This window comes from Capricornis sumatraensis, chromosome 14 (assembly GCF_032405125.1).
Source record: "Capricornis sumatraensis isolate serow.1 chromosome 14, serow.2, whole genome shotgun sequence".
In the NCBI taxonomy this organism is placed as follows: domain Eukaryota; kingdom Metazoa; phylum Chordata; class Mammalia; order Artiodactyla; family Bovidae; genus Capricornis; species Capricornis sumatraensis.
Window position 1 is genome coordinate 74439428 of NC_091082.1, and position 21969 is coordinate 74461396.

Genomic DNA, 21969 nt, shown 5'->3' on the forward strand with positions numbered 1-21969 from the left:
ATACAGTGGATACAAAGCTAAATTCTTATCAATAGTAAAAAGAATGAATGAATTATGGCATATCTATACCATAAACCATTATATCTGTCATTATAAAGAATGGAATGAAGCTCTGCTGTTTGGCTTAGAGGAATTTCCATGAGACATCCTTTAGTGAGAACACTTAAGATATAGGAAAGCATATGTACCTTATGTAGAAAAGATTGTGACTGGAAAACAAACAGCAACAAAAGAAAAAAGGAAGTGTATTTATATATTTAGGGAGAGCTATGGGTGTACATAAAAGAATATGTTATTACCATTTCTATATTAACTATAGATGTTATTTATATTAGATTGTTAATGTAGGTTGGCTTTGGAGAACAAGAAGGGTAAAAAGGATAAGAGGCCAAGCAAAAGAAGAAAAACTGCACAAAGAAAATCTTCTAAAGGTATATGATCACAGAGCAGGGAGCAGACAAAATGGGGGAGTAGAAGGACTTGAACTCACCTCCTGTCATGAAATCACCAAACTTAAAACTAACTGCCAAATGAAAAAGACTGACAGATACCAGAAAAGATATTCTGTACATCCATAGATGAAGAAGAAGCCACAATGAGATGATAGAAGGGGCACATGTGTGATGTAATCAAATTTCATTCCTACCTGGTGGACAACCCACAAAGTGAAAAATATTTGTATCACAGAGGTTCTCCCATGGAGTGAGAGTTCTGAGCTCCACATGGCAGGCACCCTAGCCTGTGAGTCTGACCCTGGGTGGACAAGCCCCCAGAGCATTTGACTTTGAAGGCCAGGAGCTCCACAGGACTGGGAGAAAACTCTTGGCGGGCACACACAAGGTTTACATGCCCTGGAACATAGTAAAGCAGTGACTACAGAAGAGCCTGGGCCATACCTACCTGTGGGTCTTTTGGAGGGAGGGGTCAGCTCATGGAGGGGAGGGGTCAGCTCACGCTCACTCTGTGGGCGAGGACTCGAGAGGCAGAGGCTCCAGGGAATATTCACTGGCATGAGCTTTCTCAGAGGTCTCAATAGCAAGACCTGGGCCCACCCAACAGACTGTGGGCTCGTCTGCTTGGACACCTCAGGTCAAACAACCAACAGGGTGAAAACACACACAGACTGCCTAAAGCCTGAGCTCACAGCTATGGCCCTGACATGGCCCTGCCTACCAGAGAGACAAGACCCAGCTGCACCAGTGGGCAGGCACCAATCCCTCCCACTAGGAAGCCTGTACAAGCCTCTGGACCACCATCATGCAGCAGAGGCGGATTCCAGAAGCAAGCATAATTACGCACCTGCAGCCTGAGAAAAGGAGGCCACAGACACAGAAAGTTAGACACAATGAGTCAGCAGAGAAGTATGTTCCAACTGAAGGAAGAAGATAAAAGCCCAGAAGAACAATGAAGTGAAGTGCAGTAAGGCAATCAGACTGAAAAAGAATTCAGATATGACAGTAAAAATGATCCAAGATCTCAGAAAGACAATGGAGGAAGAGACTGAAGAGACACCTGAAATGTGTCACAAAGACCTAGAAAACCAGAAAAAAAAAAAGTTGAGCAATACAGTAAGTGAAATGAAAACTACACTAGAAGAATAAAAAGATACACTTGACAGAATCAGTACCAGAATAAATGAGGCAGAAGAGCAAGTTAAGTGAACTTGAAGAGAGATTGGTATTGGTGGAAATCACTGCCACAGAACAGAATAAGGAAAAAAGAATGAAAAGAAATGAGAACAGTTTAACAGACCTCTCAGACATTAAAGCACCAAAATTCACATTAAAGGGGTCCCAGAAGGAGAAGAGAAAGGTCCTGAGAAAATATTTGAAGAAATAGCCAAAAGCTTCCCTAACTTGGGAAAGTAGACATTCAAGTCCTAGAAGCACAGAGTCCCATACAGGATAAACCCAAGGAGGAAGACACCAAGACACATATTTATCAAACTGACAAAAATTAAAGACCAAAAAAAAAAATATGGAAAGCAACAAGTAACATACAAGGGAATCCCCATATGGTTATCATCTGACTTTTCAGCAGAAACTGTGCAGCTTGAAAGAACTGGCATGATATATTTAAAGCGATGAAAGGGGAAAACCTATAAACAAGAATACTCTACCCAGCAAGACTCTCATTCCGATTCAACAGAGAAATCAAAGGTTTTATAGACAAGCAAAAGCTAAGAGAATTTAGCACCACCAAACCAGCTTTACAACAAATGCTGAAGAAACTTCTCTAGGTGGAAAAGAAAAGGCCACAACTGAAAAAAAAGAAAATTACAAATGGGAAAGTTCATCAGTAAAGTCAAACAAACTGTAAAGATAGAAAATAATTTACAGACAAAAAAGGTATCAAACCAGAAATCATGAGGAGAGTACAAATGCAGGATATTGGAAATGCATTTGAAATTAAGAGACCAGCAACTTAAAACAATCTTGTATGTTATAGACTGCTATATAAAAACTTCATGGTATTAATAGCTGCAAACCAAAAATCTATGATAGATATATACACAAAAAAGAAAGATCAATCCAAGCACAACACCAAAGATAGTTATAAAATCACAACAGAATAGAACAAAAGAGGAAGGTACCTACAAAAGCAAATCCTAAAGAATTAACAAAATGGCAATAAGAACATACATACTAATAAATACTTTCATCTATATTGTCTAAGAGACCCACTTCATATCTAGAGACTATACAGACAAAGTGAGGGAGTCGAAATAGGTATTCCATGCAAATGGAAATTAAAAGAAAGCTAGAGTAGTGACAGTCATATCAGACAAAATAGACTTTAAAATAAAGACTGTTACAAAAGACAAGGAAGAATACTACATGATCAAAGGATCGATCCCAAAAGATAATAGTTGCAAATACACATGTACCCAACATAGGAGCACCTCAATATATAAGACAAATGCTAATAGCCATTAAAGTACAAGTCAACAGAAACACAAGAATAGTGGGGACTTCAATGCCCCACTTACCTCAATGAATGGATCAGAGAAAAAAGTCAATAAGGAAACATAGGCCTTAAAGGACACATTAGACTTGATGGACTCAATCCATATGTATAGAGCATGTCATCCAAAGGTAGCAGAATATACATTCTTCTCAAGTGCACATGGAACATTTTCCATGATCAATCACATACTGAGCCACAAAGAAAACTCTGGTATATAAAACTGAAATTTCTTTTGCAACCACAGCACTATGAAATTAGACATCAACTATAAAAAAAAAAAAAAAAAAACTGCCCAAAATGCAAACACATGGAGACTAAATGACAAAAAGAAAAAAAAAGGATCATTGAAGAAATCGAAGAGGAAATAAAAAAAGACTCAGACAAATGAAAACACAACGATCCAAAAACGTTGAGATGCAGCAAAAGCAGTTTAAGAGAGAAGTTTATAGCAATACAATCTTACCTCAGGAAACAAGAAAAATTTCAAATAAACAACCTACCTTACACCTAGAGCAACGAAAGAAAGAAGAACAAGCAAACCCAAAGTTAGTAGAAAGGAATAAATCATAAAGATCAGAGCAAAAATAATTGAAATACAGACCAAAAAAAATTAGAAAAGATGAGTTAAACTAAAAGATGGTTCTTTGAAAAAATAAAATCGATAAAGCTTTAGCCAGAGTCATCAAAAAAAGAGAGAGGTCTCAAATCAATAAAATTAGAAATAAAAAGGAGAAATTACAAATGATACCACAGAAATACAGAGGATTTTAAGAGACTACTACAAACAGCTATATGCCAATAAAATGGACAACCTAGAAGAAATGAACAAATTCCTTGGAAGGTACAGTCTCCTAAAACTGAATCAGGAATAAATAGAACAGACCGTAGCTCAGTTGGTAAAGAATATGCAGGCAATGGAGGAGACTCCATTCAGTTCCAGGAAAAACCACTGGAGAATGGATAGACTACCCACTCCAATACTCCTGGGCTTCCCTTGTGGCTCAGCTGGTAAAGAATCTGCCTGCAATGCAGGAGACCTTGGTTCAGTCCCTGGTTGGGAAGATCCCCTGGAGAAGAGAAAGGCTACCCACTCCAGAATTCTGACCTGGAGAATTCCAGGGACTACAGAGTCACAAAGAGTTGGACATGACTGAGTGACTTTCATGAACAAACCAATCACAAGTACTGAAATTGAAACTCATTCAATGGGGACACCATCACTTTGATATGAAAACCAGACAGACACCCCAAAAAGGAAAACTTACAGGTGAATATCACTGAGGAACACAGATTCAAAAACCCACAACAAAATATTAGCAAACCAAATCCAACAATACATTAAGAGAATCATATACCATGACCAAATGGGATTTATCCCAGGGATGCAAGAATTTTTTAATATCTGCAAATCAATTAGTGTGATATACCACAGTAGCAGACTGAAGAATAAACCCATATGATCATCTCAATATATGCAGAAAAAGCTTTTGACAAAAATCAACATCTCTTTATGAAAAAACTCTCCAGAAAGTGGGGATAAAGGGAACTTAACTCAGCATAATAAAAGCCATATGACATACCCACAGCAAACATCATGCTCAATGGAGAAAAGCTGAAAGCTTTTCTTCTAAGATCAGGAACAAGACAAGGATGTCCACTCTCACCACTTTTACTCAATATAATTTTGCAAGCCTTAGTCATGGAAGCCAGAGAAGAAAGAAATAAAAGGAATCCAAATTGGAAAAGAAGCTGTAAAGATGTCACTCTTTGCAGGTTACATTATACTATACATATAAAATACTAAAGATGCTACCAGAAAGCTGCTAGAGCTCAAAATTTTATTGGGGAAATTTTCAGGATACAAAGCTAATACCCAGAAGTCTGTTTCACTTCTATATACTAACAGCAAAAGATTAGAAAAAATTACAAGTAACAAGAATAAATTAAGGAGACAATCCCATTTACCATCACAGCAAAAAGATTAAAATGCCTCAGAATAAACCTACCTAAGTGAGAAATAGATTTAAGGGTCTAGATCTGACAGATAGAGTGCCTGATGAACTATGGAATGAGGTTCGTGACATTGTACAGGAGACAGGGATCAAGACCATCCCCATGGAAAAGAAATGCAAAAAAGCAAAATGGCTGTCTGGGGGAGGCCTTACAAATAGCTGTGAAAAGAAGAAAGGCGAAAAACAAAGGAGAAAAGGAAAGATATAAGCGTCTGAATGCAGAGTTCCAGAGAATAGCAAGAAGAGATAAGAAAGCCTTCTTCAGCGATCAATGCAAAGAAATAGAGGAAAAGAACAGAATGGGAAAGACTAGAGATCTCTTCAAGAAAATTAGAGATACCAAGGGAACATTTCATGCAAAGATGGGCTCCATAAAGGACAGAAATGGTATGGACCTAACAGAAGCAGAAGATATTAAGAAGAGGTGGCAAGAATACACAGAAGAACTGTACAAAAAAGATCTTCATGACCCGGATAATTACAATGGTGTGATCACTCATCTAGAGCCAGACATCCTGGAATGTGAAGTCAAGTGGGCCTTAGAAAGCATCACTACGAACAAAGCTAGTGGAGGTGATGGAATTCCAGCTGAGCTGTTTCAAATCCTGGAAGATGATGCTGTGAAAGTGCTGCACTCAATATGCCAGCAAGTTTGGAAAACTCAGCAGTGGCCACAGGACTGGAAAAGGTCAGTTTTCATTCCAATTCCAAAGAAGGCAATGCCAAAGAATGCTCAAACTACCTCACAATTGCACTCATCTCACATGCTAGTAAAGTAATGCTCAAAATTCTCCAAGGCAGACTTCAGCAATACGTGAACCATGAACTCCCTGACGTTCAAGCTGGTTTTCGAAAAGGCAGAGGAACCAGAGATCAAATTGACAACATCTGCTGGATCATGGAAAAAGCCAGAGAGTTCCAGAAAAACATCTATTTCTGCTTTATCGACTATGCCAAAGCCTTTGATTGTGTGGATCACAATAAACTGTGGAAAATTCTGAAAGAGATGGGAATATCAGACCACCTAACCTGCCTCTTGAGAAACTTGTATGCAGGTCAGGAAGCAACAGTCAGAACTGGACATGGAACAACAGACTGGTTCCAAATAGGAAAAGGAGTACGTCAAGGTTGTATATTGTCACCCTGCTTATTTAACTTATATGCAGAGTACATCATGAGAAACGCTGGACTGGAAGAAACACAAGCTGGAATCAAGATTGCCGGGACAAATATCAATAACCTCAGATATGCAGATGACACCACCCTTATGGCAGAAAGTGAAGAGGAACTATAAAGCCTCTTGATAAAAGTGAAAGAGGAGAGTGAAAAAGTTGGCTTAAAGCTCAACATTCAGAAAATGAAGATCATGGCATCCGGTCCCATCACTTCATGAGAAATAGATGGGGAAACAGTAGAAACAGTGTCAGACTTTATTTTGGGGGGCTCCAAAAAACTGCAGATGGTGACTGCAGCCATGAAATTAAAAGACGCTTACTCCTTGGAAGGAAAGTTATGACCAACCTAGATAGCATATTCAAAAGCAAAGACATTACTTTGCCAACAAAGGTCCATCTAGTCAAGGCTATGGTTTTTCCTGTGGTCATGTATGGATGTGAGAGTTGGACTGTGAAGAAAGCTGAGAGCCGAAGAATTGATGCTTTTGAACTGTGGTGCTGGAGAAGACTCTTGAGAGTCCCTTGGACTGCAAGGAGATCCAACCAGTTCATTCTAAAGGAGATCAGCCCTGGGATTTCTTTGGAAGGAATGATGCTAAAGCTGAAAGTCCAGTACTTTGGCCACCTCATGTGAAGAGTTGACTCATTGGAAAAGACTCTGATGCTGGGAGGGATTGGGGGCTGGAGGAAAAGGGGATGACGGAGGATGAGATGGCTAGATGGCATCACCGACTCAATGGACGCGGGTCTGAGTGAACTCCAGGAGTTGGTGATGGACAGGGAGGCCTGGTGTGCTGCAATTCATGGAGTCGCAAAGAGTCAGACACGACTGAGTGACTGAACTGAACAGGGTTATAGGAAAGATGGCAGTAAGGACGAAGAGCTTTAAGAACATATGTGAGGAGGAAATGCTTGGTGGACCACAGTTCTTATCTTAGTGGGGAAGGAGAAGACAGACACAGAGATCAAAAGCTCAAGTAGAGGAACTTTTCTTAAATGCAAGTAGTCGTCTCCCTTTCTCTGGGAACAGAAGAAATGAAAAAAGAGAAGGTACAAAATACAAGCACGTATGCATCAGTTGGGGGAATTCACACCTGCACTTTTTTTCCATTACACTGTGACCCAGATGATGTTCACAAAGATTAACTTGGCAATGACTACAGATGAGGATAAAAGCTAAAGTTGCTGCAGTCATCTGAGCACAGGGTGATAAAGACCTGCGTCAGGCCAATAACAGCCAAAATCCAGAAGAAAGTTCAAATTTCAAAAGATGTTGCAGAAGACCCTAACTTTATTATTATTTATTTTCAGTACTCTCTGTCAGCTATATTCCAGGACTCAGAGTTCCTAAAAACAAGAGTGGGAGCCATATAGTAAACAAAATAGCTAAACTACAGAAGTATTGCATCAACATAGCTCTGAAGCAATAGCAAATGTTAATCTTGGGATAGTGTTGAAGAGAGAAACCCTCACTAGCAGTTTATTCTATCAGTTATCTAGCAGATCCCTTGAGAGCAATTAGATTGGACTCTTTTTTTAGGGAAGATCTTAAACATAAGATTGATCAAAGATCACTGAAATGTTAAACATTTGGGATAAACTAACCTGTTTTCTAACAGCATGTAATGAAAGTTCTGTTTTGCTTAACAGATATTAATGAATGTCAAGAATCCAGCCCCTGTCACCACCGCTGTTTCAATGCCATAGGAAGTTTTCACTGTGGATGTGAACCTGGGTATCAGCTCAAAGGCAGAAAATGTGTGGGTAAGGAAAGGATTATGAATTCAAAGCAGTGGCATCTTTGTAATGTCTTAATGCTGTCTGACCTGATCTATGTGTTGTGTCTGATATAGGGCACCTACCATGCATTGTTTATGTGATCCATGCAAAAACAAAAGGAAACGAATGCTATACTTGACAGGTTTCATTTTCCAATTTTACAACCATTTTTAACATGTTCTCTATTATATTACCATTTTTCACAAAATCATAATATACGTGTGAATATGGTTATATATGGGCTTCCCTGGTGGCTCAGACAATAAAGAATCTGCCTGCAATGCAGGAAACCCAGGTTTGATCCCTAGGTCCGGAAGATCCCCTGGAGAAGGGAATAGCTACCCACTCCAGTATTCTGCCTGGAGAATTCCATGGACAGAGGAGCCTGGCGGGCTATAGTTCATGGGGTCACGAAGAGCTGGACACAACTCAGCAGTTAAATAGACATATAATTTTTATTTTTCTAGGAGGGGGAGATGTTTTGGCATGGCTTCCATCTATGTGATGTAATATTTTTTATTTTTATCATTATGTTCTAAAATAAAGTGTGTTACATACCTTGATGGATTTAAAATACTTCAACCTTATACCATGATTATATAATCATCTATATTATTTATCCTTAAAATCCAAAGGCATGTTATTATGAAAAAGTGGAAGAAATCACTTTCTCAATCTGCATTATCTTTGTTCTTTTATCAAGATATAAATGAGTGTAGACAGAATGTATGCAGACCAGATCAGCATTGCAAGAACACTCGCGGTGGCTATAAATGCATTGATCTCTGTCCAAATGGAATGACCAAGGCAGAAAACGGAACCTGCATTGGTGAGTGTCTGGCTATTTCAGTGACTGAGATCCGTTTACTATCAACAAGCCAAATAAGGCATCCTTGCTTAAAACTAATGATTAGAATAAATTTCATCCAACAAAGAAATATCTTTTTCTATAGGTTTTTTTACCACCAACTTCTCATATGGTTGAGCTCTGAAGTCCCAGCATCATGACTCTACCAGGAAATGAAAGCTCACCCAAGAAACTTAGACCATTTTGAGCTCCCATGAATTACACTATTGGTTTATATAGTTTAACATCCACATACATTAATATTATCTCACATAATTTTTAATATGAAATTTAGCATATATGTTAAGAATTTCATTGGAGGGGTTAAGAAAAACTTATGTTTGTAGAGACTTATTGAAAGTTCAAAATATAATTATTTTAAAACTAAATATTCATTAAATGTTAAATCAATGACCAGACAATGAAGTAAATTATATTTCTCCCTAAGTTTGTTCTTTGTGTGCCTATTCTGTGCTAGTGTGCCATAGTTGACAGAACTGTAGCATAGTTTTAACTGTAAACTGTAACATAGTTTACAGAACAGTTCTGTAAACTTCACAATTTACAGAACTGAAGCAGATAGCCTTCCTGCTCTCATGTACTTAAAATCACCTGGGATAGATCAGCCAACTCTACTTGCCTCACCAAAAGATAAAAAAAAAACAGTAATAGAAGATGAAATGCCATAAAAAGTATAAGCAGGACTTCCCTGATGGTCTAGTGGATAAGAATCCATATTCCAAAGCAGGAGACCCAAGTTCAATCCCTGGTCCAGGAAGATTCCACATGCCTCGGGGCAGCTAAGTCCATGTACTGAGCCCCCGCACTGCAAGTACTGAAGATAGTGTGCCCTAAAGCCTGTGCTCCACAATGAAAGAAGCCATTGCAATGAGAAGCCCACACAGCACAACTAGAGAGTAGCTTCCATTTGCCGCAGTTAGAGAAAGCCCGTGCATAGCAACGAAGACCCGGCACAGCCAAAAATTATAGAAAGTTTGTTAAAAAAAAAAAAGGTACAGATAAAATTGTGTAAGAGTACTCAAAAGAGTGCTCATATCTAATAGGAGTGACTAACAGCCAAGTCATGGAAGTGATCATATTTAAATTATCCTCGAATGGGATGTCGATATGTGAAGGTGGTAGTAAAAGGCAAGAAAAATAGCCCTAGATGAGGGGGAAAGAGCTGGAGTCAGGGAGAACATGTTAAAATTCGTCCTCCTTAACAGCTCTCTGACCTTGAACAAGTCTTGAAATGACACAGAAATTTGAGTTTCTATTGAGAAACACAGAAGTTTCTCATTTTAAAAATGGGGAAAAAAGAATTTCGAAATGAAACATTTATTAATAAAGTTAAAATATGCCTTAGATTTGTTTCAAAATAATGTGAGAGAGAGGGGAGATTGTAGATATAAATGAAGGAGTAGTGACCACTTGTTGGTCTTTGTTGAGATACAAGGAGATTTAGTGTAATTTTTTTAAAATGGGAGGGTGGACTATCAGATTGCAAAGACTGTTTTCAGCAATATGGATATAGGTAAACGTTTTTCTAAATTCCTACGAATAGTAGACAATTTGTAGCATCATATACAGTTACGTGTAACTGTATTTTTAAGAATATTGACTCTAGTTATGTATAAGATTAATTAGAAATAAGCTGAAAGATCAGAAGACTGTTAAGAAGCTATAGCAAAAATATAGCTACATGAAAATGGAAAACGGGGATATGTGGCTTTGTTCGAAGGAAGTAGAATTACTCAGTCTTGGAAGTTTAGGGAATAAATTAAAGATAACTCTGATGTTTACAGTTTGGGGAAAACAGAATGCTGTTGTCATAGATGAGAGTAATGATAAGAGTAAGGATACTCTGAACATGCTGAGTTTGAAGTTCTAGTAAAATATGGCGATGGAGATGGCCAGCTGGCAGCTAGAAATCTGAGTCTGTAGGTAAGAAGCAGTGTGGTACTACTGCTCTTGATCTACATCAGGAAGCTCATTAGAGTCACTGGTATAAATTCGATGGCTACAGGAGGAGGGGTATAGAGAAGGGAAGAGAAAGCCGAGAACAAAACTCTATCCATAGTAGGGAGCAGAACGAGGAAACGAAGCCAATTAACAAGTGACCTGGAGGAGGGCATGGCAACCCACTCCAGTATTCTTACCTGGAGCATCCCCATGGACAGAGGAGCCTGCCTGGCTACAGACCGTGGGGTCACAAAGAGTCGGACACAACTGAGCAACTAAGCTTTCTAATAAGTGACAGCTGGGACTTGAACCCAGCTTTTCTGACTGCAGGGTTCAATCACATGGTAAGAAGTGCAACATTCTAAACAATTAAAATGTTCATTTTAAATATAGTGACCTCAGGTTTTGAAAGAGGAAATGTTATTGCTTTTTATTGCCTCCGTGTTCATAGATGTTGATGAGTGTAAAGATGGGACCCATCAGTGCAGATATAACCAGATATGTGAGAATACAAGAGGCAGCTATCGTTGTGTGTGTCCAAGAGGGTACCGGTCTCAAGGACTTGGAAGACCCTGTTTGGGTAAGTTAACAGAAACTCTTATTGAGTTAATAAAACTGTTAATATAATTACCCACCCCTACCAACTTGATTAGGACCACTGTATTCTCAAATGCTTTCTTGCTACATTTAGAAGAGTAAGTTGGTTTAAGTAATCCATTACACAGTTTGAATTACTTCTTAGAGACTTCATATTGAATTCAACTGACACTGACTTTCAAGTGGTAATAATAACTACTTACAGAATGCTTACTATGAACTACACATATCAAAGTGAGGTGTGGTATAATTACCATGACAACTTAATTATGAAGATTATCTCATTGATTGTCTCGCTATGCATATATCATGTTTATATAGATACATTTTATTTGAATGTGAAGTATATTTGTATGTACTATGAAGGTTTAGTTATGAGGGATTAAAATGTGAACACATTTTAAGTGAATTGGTAATTAGCACTTTATCTACCATATATTTAGCACATACTATATACCATTCCCAGTGCTAAGAATCTCATTTAATTCTTCCAATTGCCTGTTTGTTTCCATCTTAGTTATAATTGAGTGTAAAGTAAGGCAGGTAGATAGAAAATATCTTTAAGAAGGTAACCATATGCTTTTTTAAAATTAACACATTTATAATCAAGAAACTGACCTATAAAATATTCTACCTCAGAATATTTACATTTACATGCAGCAAAAAAAATTGTGTTGAGCTTTTAAATACTGGCTTCTGGTTTGCATGCTATTATACTTTTTAAATTAGATGCCTTGGTTATCTATTTAAGAGACAGCCTGTCTTTATAGCCACAAAGAGACAAGCCTGCCCTGTCTTTATAGTGAATTCTTCCATAAAAATTTAGTACTGTCTTTATGTAGTTCCTAGCATAGTACTTTGTGCATTGCAAATGTTTATAGTAGTATCATTATTATGAACTCTTTTAAAATAAATACTGTTTAATAGAAATGCATGTCATTTTAGTCTTCTATTTAGGTATTATAATTTATATATAATTTAACATTTTGATCAGTTATTACAGTGACCTAGCAGAATGAAATATGTTCCGTTGTTCACTTGTTTGACTTGAAGCTGAATGTCAGCAATTGGGCTGGGGGATAAATTTGTAAAGAAGGTAGGGCCATTGCCTTAAAGAGATTAAAAATGTTAATTTTAACTTTTGCCTACTGAAATAATTATTAAAGCAAAATTTACTACTTTATTCTAGTTATTTATGTTGTTTTCTTTCATGGCACTTTGGTAATGAATTAAAGAATTTGGTTTTGATCTCTGGTATTTATTCACTTTATAAGAAGTGTTGTGAGTACATATTCTGTGTGTTGATCTAGGAAAGAAGGATAGCTTTCATTTTTGGACTTTGTGAGTTTCTTAGGAAGAATGACTTTGTGTCATTTCTTTTTAATTTTTGTTAAGAAAATGTGCTTAGCGTGATTATTCATGAGTAATTATTGATTCGAAGGAAAAAGGGAAAATAAAACTGACTGTAGTTGTACCAATATTCCTGCATCTGAAACTTGTAATTATATGAAAGATTAGAAGCCCTAAGTGATCAAAATTATAGTTAAACTCTAACTAGAGATATGATTGCATTCTTCACCAGCAAAAGTAAGATTTATATTAGCTTTGAACTCTAGTTTTTCTGGGTTAAAGACCACATTTTCCATTGTAATCCTATTTGTTTCTACTGTAAAGCAGTGTTTAGGGAGAATCATAGAATCTTTCTATATAGTTATATCTTAATGATGAAAGCTTTTTCAAAAGTTTACAGCAGTCGAAAAATTACTGTATTCCCAGCTTTGGAAGGTAACATAATGTTTTCAGTTTGTTTCACAGACTGATTCTTTATTCCTGTGTTTTCTGTGTGTATATGTGTGTATGTTGTTTTTTTTTTTTCTCTTTTTTATGTATCATGGCACACGAGCAGATATTAATGAATGTGAACAAGTGTCTAAGCCTTGTGCATATCAGTGCTTCAACACCCCTGGCAGCTTCAAGTGTATCTGTCCACCAGGACAACATTTGTTAGGGGATGGGAAATCTTGCGCTGGACTGGAGAGGCTGCCAAATTATGGCACTCAATACAATAGCTATAACCTTGCACGCTTCTCCCCCATGAGAAACAACTATCAACCTCAACAGCATTACAGACAGTACTCACATCTCTACAGCTCCTACTCAGAGTATAGGAACAGCAGAACATCTCTCTCCAGGACTAGAAGGACTATTAGGAAAACTTGCCCCGAAGGCTCTGAGGCGAGCCTTGACACATGTGTAGGTAAATGTCAGCCGTATTCCATTTCCTTTCTGTGGGTTCTCTTATGGACCAAAGTCTGAGCGTATGTACAGCGCCCATGAGTCTGGGTGCAGTGACCTATACCTGATTTCAGTGTGGGATGACTCAAAGCTTCAAGACATTTACTCTGGCACCTACACCAATTGCCAGTTTTCTCGAATGAGTGATGTATTTATATGTGTACATTCTGATAATTTATTGTTTTATGCTGGCAATTTCTCTTTTTTTGATTGACCTGAAAGTGTTACTAAATTTAATGCTATATAGAAGCAAAGTGCAGTGGCATTCAGAATATGGGTTTTTTAAAAAAAGAGAATATGAATATTACCACCGTAATAAAGTACTAGCAGATGATGGTTTTGTCCGATGGATGCCAAAGCAGTGGGTTTAAAGGGAAACTGTCTGCTACTGTGTCAACTGCTTGCTCTGTATGAACATAGAACACTGCCCTGACTGTAGTCCCACACTCCCTGTGGAGCTTCTCTGTTTGATTTATTTTGTGTATATGTGAGTCACTGAAAAGATAATATGTCAGGACAAAACTTTTTTCCATTGTTCTAAATTGTATGCTTTCAGTACCTTTAAATTTACAAGTCTGTAACTTAATTTGTGTACAAAAGTGAAGTGTAATTTCCAACTCCAGAATGAAGACCCTGTCTTCAGTTAAACTGCAAACAATTCCATCTATCGTTCATATAATTCAATTTTCTGTGAGTATCCACCGTTTGCATGTCATAGGACTATATACACTGAGAGGAATTAGCAAGCACAAATGAGCCCTACAGTTTGGTCGAAGAAATGATAAAACAAGAAAGAAAGGGAGTGGGGAGACAAGAGGAGAAAGAATGAAATTCTGTTTAAATTTGAAGACCCCTATGCCAACCTCATGTTGTTCTATGCTTTGTTTATTCTCTCCCAAATGTGCTCTCTGTTAAACATTTCTTTTAAGTATTTAAAAAATGCCATCTGACTTCAATTTTTGTCATTTCTTTTTCTGCACTTCTCCAAGTCCTGTTCCTGCATCATAGTCTTTGACATGTGTCCTTTGTCACTGTTAGATGGACGCAGCTTCTCACATCACCTCCACTCTGTGGACCTTCAAACCCTCTAGATCATTACTCTTTCAAACCTTTATTCTTTAGCCCCAGATGTTCCCAGAACTTTTCTATCTGGCTGTTTTGAAGTACCTAAAGCTTAATATGATGTATATGGGATCTTCTACCTGTGGTCAGCTTCCCTGAACTGTGGACAGTGCTCGTTTCTTTTACTTCTTGAATGTGAAACATTCATACGTTCATTAACAACTCTCAACATTTTTCCACATATGGTCAAATACTACTTAATTATTAATACTAAGCCTGTGGACTCGACTGTTCTTGACACTATATCAAACATTGCTCTCAGCCTGCTTCAAACTGTTCTTATTAGATTTTTTTTTCCCCATTGGTAATTTTTTATGCCCACAATTTTGACCTATTTACTAGTGAAACTTTTTACTTTTCCATAGAATTAACATCTAACATTTCATTTTTCAAAGTTTCTTCCAAATCATCATTCCCACTGACAAGTTTTCATATCTTATTAACATCCCACTCTCTGCCTTTGTTTCAGACAACTCTTTTCTTCTACACCAAAAATCTTTGCTTGTGCTTTCGTAAGTGAGGGAAACACTATTCCCCATACCATACACCATCTAGTTGATTTCTAAATCATCTGAAGGTCCAAGTCATTTTAAGAAAGCGTCTTGATTGGTAACCATGTCTCCTTTTCTCAATCACAATCTATGCCCTGTAATTTCATCAGTAAAGTCTTATGAATGTTTTCTTTGTCTCTGTGTTTATATTACACTAACATATTTATGTGAGTTACATTCCCCAAACAATCTACTGTGTAAAGCAGTTACTACTTCAGAGTGAGGACCAGTCTTGGAGAATCTAAAGTTAACTTCTATAACTAGTTTGTTACTGGATATTTAAGTTTTATTGGGGACCACTGAATAGACTTAAAACAGTATGGTAAAGTAAAATAAAGTAAAATTTAAAAAAAGAAATATTCCTTAAAATACAGTGAATATTTTATGGTGTTTGTACTAATAAAGAAATTCACACTATGATTGCAGACAGCTTTGGAATTATGTAACAAGCAACTTGCAGTAAACACCACATGTCTGTCTTTAATTAACCATCTGGGATAGACAGATTACAAAAGATTCAGATTAACACCATGGCATTTTGTTTAGACTTGGGCTAAAATTTAGCTTTTTAAGGAATTTATTCCAAAGCTTACTTATTAGGGAAAATGAATGATACATTGCTTCTGAACACAGAAATCACACTTAGGGCCACTTTAAACTACTTGGAGTTCAATATGATTTACATTTCTGTTGTTATTTTTGTTAAAGCAGATTATAAAGGGAAAATGTTAAAATAACTCAAGTGCTTCTGTGAATGCTTTGGTTAACTAAAATGGGGCAAAAACGATGACAAATATTTTATGAGTATTTGTCATTAACAGATTGGGTCATTGCAATTATAATCGGAGCATCTGCAGAGTGAACAGGTTCTTTTGCTCTGAGTCATCTCCAAGTTTTCACTTTCTCTTTCCTTTACTTCCAGCCCACAGCCTTACTGCCCCCATTTCACACCATCTTCTCCTCTTTCTTCTAACACTGGGTGGCGAACTTTACTATTAGGCAAAACAGTTGAGACAGTAAATCTAGGCCTCTCAAATCCCATCCCTGATTCTGAAAGCAAATAGCAGTTAATTTTAAACTATCTTTCTAACTGTCCTTTTTATTACTGTTTTCTTAATTTTGTTTAGTGATAGCAGGTAGATTAGCTCTTTATAGTTTATAAAATGTTTTTCATATCTTATTATATCTGCACCTTCTAACAAACCTGTGTGAAGTAAGGAGATTGTGTCTATGACTCCTCTTGGCAGAAGAATCAACTGAGATCTTGAGAAGTTAAGCGGGTGGGCGAAAGTAACATAGCAACTATGTATATGTAGTTGTCATTAGTGAAATACTTTATAATCATATAAGCTGGATAAATATTCCTATTGCAAAGATAAAACCACCTCCACTAAATGATATCTGCATATGGGAAAGTTACACATGGCTGTTGGAGAGAGAGAGAGGCAACTGAAGTTTAAATAAAATAGAAAAGAATATTTCTTTTTCCAGTTAATCTCAATAGAAACTTTATCTTTTAGGTAAATTCTACTGTTCTGTCAAGAGTTTAGCACTTTAGTAGTTTGGGATCTTGCACCATTCTGTTTCATCTGTTGTTCTAATCTTAATTAAGTAACATTGAAATTGGCTAGGTTGGGGTTTCAGCTCAAATACATTTATACACAAAAGAGATGTTCATATTTTATAATATAGGACAGTTTTATATTGGACCATTAAAAACAGATCCTGATATGAAACCACTTTGAGCATTTTTAAACACATGAGTATAAAATCACTAAGTTGTCTACTGTATGTCAAAAGCTTATTTATTGTTGATTCTGTCACAGTTTCTGCCTTTGTTTTGTGTACTTACATATTCTGCTTTCTTTCTGCACAGATATTAATGAATGTGAAAATACAGACACCTGCCAGCATGAGTGTAAAAATACCTTTGGGAGCTATCGGTGTATCTGTCCACCTGGCTATCAGCTCATGCTCAATGGAAAGACATGTCAAGGTGAGAAAACTTTGGACATTTACTGCTGCAACTTAACTTAAAACCAATATAGCATAGTATGAGAAATGTCTTCTTTTTTTAATAACTATTCTTCTAGTTGATTCCTTTCCCTTCACTTTCCCATGGGTCAGACTTATCTTTAATCATCGCTTTTACAAGCAGGAAAAGCAGAAGGGAATTAAGCAAAGGAAAATTTGAGAAACATTTTTGGTATGGTCTTAGAAAAAGGCACTGCTACTGCTAAGTTGCTTCAGTCGTGTCCGACTCTGTGCAACCCCATAGACGGCAGCCCACCAGGCACCCCCATCCCTGGGATTCTCCAGGCAAGAACACTGGAGTGGGTTGCCATTTCCTTCTCCAGTGCATGAAAGTGAAAACTGAAGTCGCTCAGTTGTGTCCGACTCCCAGTGACCCCATGGAGTGCAGCCCACCAGGCTTCTCCGTCCATGGGATTTTCCAAGCAAGAGTACTGGAGTGGGGTGCCATTGCCTTCTCCGAGAAGGCGGCACAGGAATGCCTAAACCAGTTCATATCATATGTATTTAAAACTAAAAGGAACCAATCCAGCTAAGAAGAAAGGAGAAATGGGATGAATGCTCAGTAAATGTACTTCAGTGTTAGGCATTATTTTATACTTTGTTTTGGTGATCAGTGGGCAATTGATTAACTCCTTCATTCTTTGAATCAAATGATGAATGCCAATCATTTTCTAGAAATTCAGGACGCAGTAGGTTAAAACAGGTGAATAATGTACACTATTTCCTTATGAGAGTCTAGTGGATACAGACATGCAAATAAGTGCTTAATCAACATACAAAGTTCTATTACTAGGTGTTACAGTGGAGTTTTAGACAATGTAATGATGGCAATGGCACCCCACTCCAGTACTCTTGCCTGGAAAATCCCATGGACGGAGGAGCCTAGTGGGCTGCAGTCCATGGGGTCACTAAGAGTCGGACATGACTGAGCGACTTCACTTTTCACTTTCATGCATTGGAGAAGGAAATGGCAACCCACTCCAGTGTTCTTGCCTGGAGAATCCCAGGGATGGGGGTGCCTGGTGGGCGGCCATCTATGGGGTCAGCAGCAGCAGTGATGATAGAAAGAAAAAAAAAAAAATCAATCTCAATTGTACCCTCTTCACACAAAAATGTGAAAGGAAGTATTTTGATGAACTGTAGTATGTTGCAATGTGTACTTAGAGAAAAAATGTATGAATTTACATAAATCGTCAAAATCTAAGAAACTAATTCTATGGACAAAAAAACCCCAAAGAATATGATATAGGTCTTTAAAAGCTCTGAATTTTATTCATCTCTGTCCTGTATGAAAGACTTCCCTTTACAAAACACTTGCTAGGATGCAGCTCATGGAAATGTGTTCTGGAAGGCAAGAACAGGATGGACAGTTGCTTCACCTGGGTTACTATGAGCCTCCCCACTCTTACTTACTCCATTCACCCAATATGCTCCCTGAGAGCCCCCACTGATCATGTGAACGCAATAATAAACTCTGCTCCAGTTATCCTTCACCAAACATTTATGAAAAGCTTGCCCTAGGAAGAACATTTTACTAAGTTTTGAAATACTGGAATAACGTATCTACATTATAGTTTTACATTTTTCTGAAACAACTGTTAGCTCGTTTTAATCAGCAGTATAGCTTTGTCAAGAACAATAAATCGGACCCATTCTAGAGATGATAAAACCAATTCTTAGAGTGATTATGTGAGTTTCAGTGTCCTATAACCATCAAGAACAAAGATAGGACTTGATCACAGATTTCACTGTTTAGAATGGTCCTTTGTTTCTCCTGTGATGCTGTGAACAACAGTGTCATTGTAGTGTGGCAGCAGAGATGTAAGAGTGCTTACATTGTCCATGTCTTACAACTTTCTCCAGCTTGTCACCCCAAGAATCCTTCTGAAGGGGGGGCAGTGTACAACACTACCATTATTCTCTCTACAGGCGCACCAGGTACCAAGGAAGGAAGGGGACAGATACTGAAGCATTTGGAATAACCTAGTGGACTGCAAACTCCTTAGCCAGGTTTTTAAGGGTTATATTATGTCATATTCATATTCTCAGGAGAGGATTTTTTCTCCATTAAATTATGCCAGTATGTTTTTTTAGTTGTCCTTGTCACTCATTCAGTTCAAAACATTTTTCCACTTTCACTTGTGCTCTAGAGAGTGGAAAATAATGTGCACAAATCAGAAACAGGCATCATCTAAAATGTTTACAATTTAAGCAAGTTACATATTTTTGTGATTTTGTAAAAGGACATGAGAGAAAACAATTACAACCTTTAAAGAAGTCTCCACTCTAAAGAATAACTTGGAGTCTTTTATGGCTTTAGAAAGTGTTTGAGGTATTTATGAGGAACAAAAGACTACGTTTCATCCCCAGATGAATTTTTGAAGCTTTATACATTAGTGTTAGAGATATCAATAATAAAAGGGATATTAAAGTGAACTTGACATTGAACATTGACAGAAACTAGTCAAAAGTAGAAGTCATCAGATTGCAAAATGAAAAGCAAAAACATGACCAAGCATAGTTTTTCCCAAAAGCAGAGAGGAGAAACTGAAAATTTTGTATGCTAATCTTAAACCCCACTAATCTAATTCCAGTCCCAAAGAAGGGCACTGCCAAAAATGTTCAAACTACTGCACAATTGCACTCATTTCAAAAGCTAGCAAGGTAATGCTAAAAATCATTCAAGCTAGGCTTCAATAGTACATGAACTGAGAACTTCCAGATATACAAACTGGATTTAGAAAAGGCAGAGCAACCAGAGATCAAACTGCCAATATCTGTTGGATCATAGAAAAAGCAAGAGAGTTGCAGAAAAACATCTGCTTTATTGACTATGCCAAAGCCTTTGACTATGTGGACCACAACAAACTCTGGAAAATTCTTAAAGAGATGGGAATACCAGACCACCTTACTTGCCTCCTGAGAAACCTGTATGCAGGTCAAGAAGCAACAGTTAGAACTGGACATGGAACAATGGACTGGCTACAAATTGGAAAATGATTATGTTAAGGCTGAATATTATCACCCTGCTTATTGAACTTATATGCAGAGTACATCATGTGAAATGCCAGTCTGGGTGAATCACAGGCTGGAATCAAGATTGTCAGGAGAAATATTAATAAGCTTAGATATGCAGATGATGCCACCCTTATGGCAGAAAGTGAAGAGAAGCTAAAGAGCCTCTTGAGGAAGATGAAAAAGGAGAGTGAAAGTGGGCTTAAAACTCCAACAATCAAAATCTTTTTTTAAATTTAAATTTATTTTTTAATTGGAGGCTAATTACTTTACAATATTGTATTGGTTCTGTCACACATCAACATGAATCCTCCACGGGCATACACATGTTCCCCATCCTAAACACCCCTCCCACCTCCCTCTCCGTACCATCCCTCTGGGTCGTCCCAGTGCACCAGCCCCAAGCATCCTGTATCAATCAAAATCTTAAGATCATGGCATCTGGTCCCATCACTTCATGGCAAATAGATGGGGAAACAAAGGAAACAGTGATAGATTTTATTTTCTCGGGCTCCAAAATCTCTGTGGACAATGACTGCAGCCATGAAATTAAAAGACACTTGCTCCTTGGAAAAAAAGCTATGACAAACCTAGACATAGTGTTAAAAATCAGATATCACTTTGTCAACAAAGGCCCACATAGTCAAAGCTATGGTTTTTCCAGTAGTCATGTATGGATGTGAGAGTTGGACCATAAGAAGGCTGAGTGCTAAAGAACTGATGTTTTTGAACTGTGGTGTTGGAGAAGACTCTTGAGAGTCCCTTGGACTGCAAGGAAATGCAACAAGTCAATCCTAAAGGAAATCAGTCCTGAATATTCTTTGGAAAGACTGAGGCTGAAGCCCCAATACTTTGGCCACCTGATGCAAAGAGCCAACTCATTGGAAAAGACCCTGATGGTGGGAAAGACTGAAGGCAGGAGGAGAAGGCAACGACAGATGATGAGATGGTTGGATGGCATCACCAAGTCAATAAACATAAATTTGAGCAAGCTCCAGGAGATGGTGAAGGACGGGGAAACCATGGGGTTGCAAAGAGTCGAACACAACTGAGTGACTGAACAACAATCTAATTCTAAAAGTGTAAAAATACTTATGTTGGCATTGCCTTCAAAATGAATTATCTATCCAAGTTTTTAAGAAGCAGTTCATGTCTATTGAGAATCTGAATTACTTTATATTCTCTATAAGTCAAATGTTTATTCTGAACTACTTTTTTTAATGTAGCCAGAAGCATTTGGTTAAATGCATTCATATATTCTAAAGCTGTTCCTGTGAAAGTTTTTCAACTCATCTTGGTATACTTTTCTTACAGCAATAATATTTGTTGTGAAAAGCCTATACTTTAATTTTTGATCATAATAATTTTTAAATAATATTTTGTAATTTTATATATTATATACTATTTAAATTAATCTTATGATATGTTATATAATTATATAGTATCTTACAAAAACCAGATATTACCATACTGTCAGGTAACAAAAGATAACCTGATTGCTCCACCTTTTCTGGCTACTTTTTTTTATGACTAGTGACTAAAGTGAGTGAACAAAGTGAGCAGATTGAACGCCTTAAAGATACTTACTCCTGAAGAGATAGTGATAGAAGACA

At 37.4% G+C, this 21969-nt stretch overlaps 1 protein-coding gene across 1 annotated transcript in view; it reads left to right on the forward strand.

Moving 5' to 3' along the window:
• HMCN1 (hemicentin 1) overlaps positions 1 to 21969 on the forward strand; it is a 537733-nt gene that overhangs the window by 502557 nt on the left and 13207 nt on the right. The window contains exons 101-105 of the mRNA XM_068985901.1: positions 7805 to 7918; positions 8637 to 8762; positions 11194 to 11322; positions 13246 to 13596; positions 17184 to 17303. Coding sequence (XP_068842002.1) covers positions 7805 to 7918; positions 8637 to 8762; positions 11194 to 11322; positions 13246 to 13596; positions 17184 to 17303 — 840 coding nt within the window. The remainder of the gene's footprint in view (positions 1 to 7804; positions 7919 to 8636; positions 8763 to 11193; positions 11323 to 13245; positions 13597 to 17183; positions 17304 to 21969) is intronic.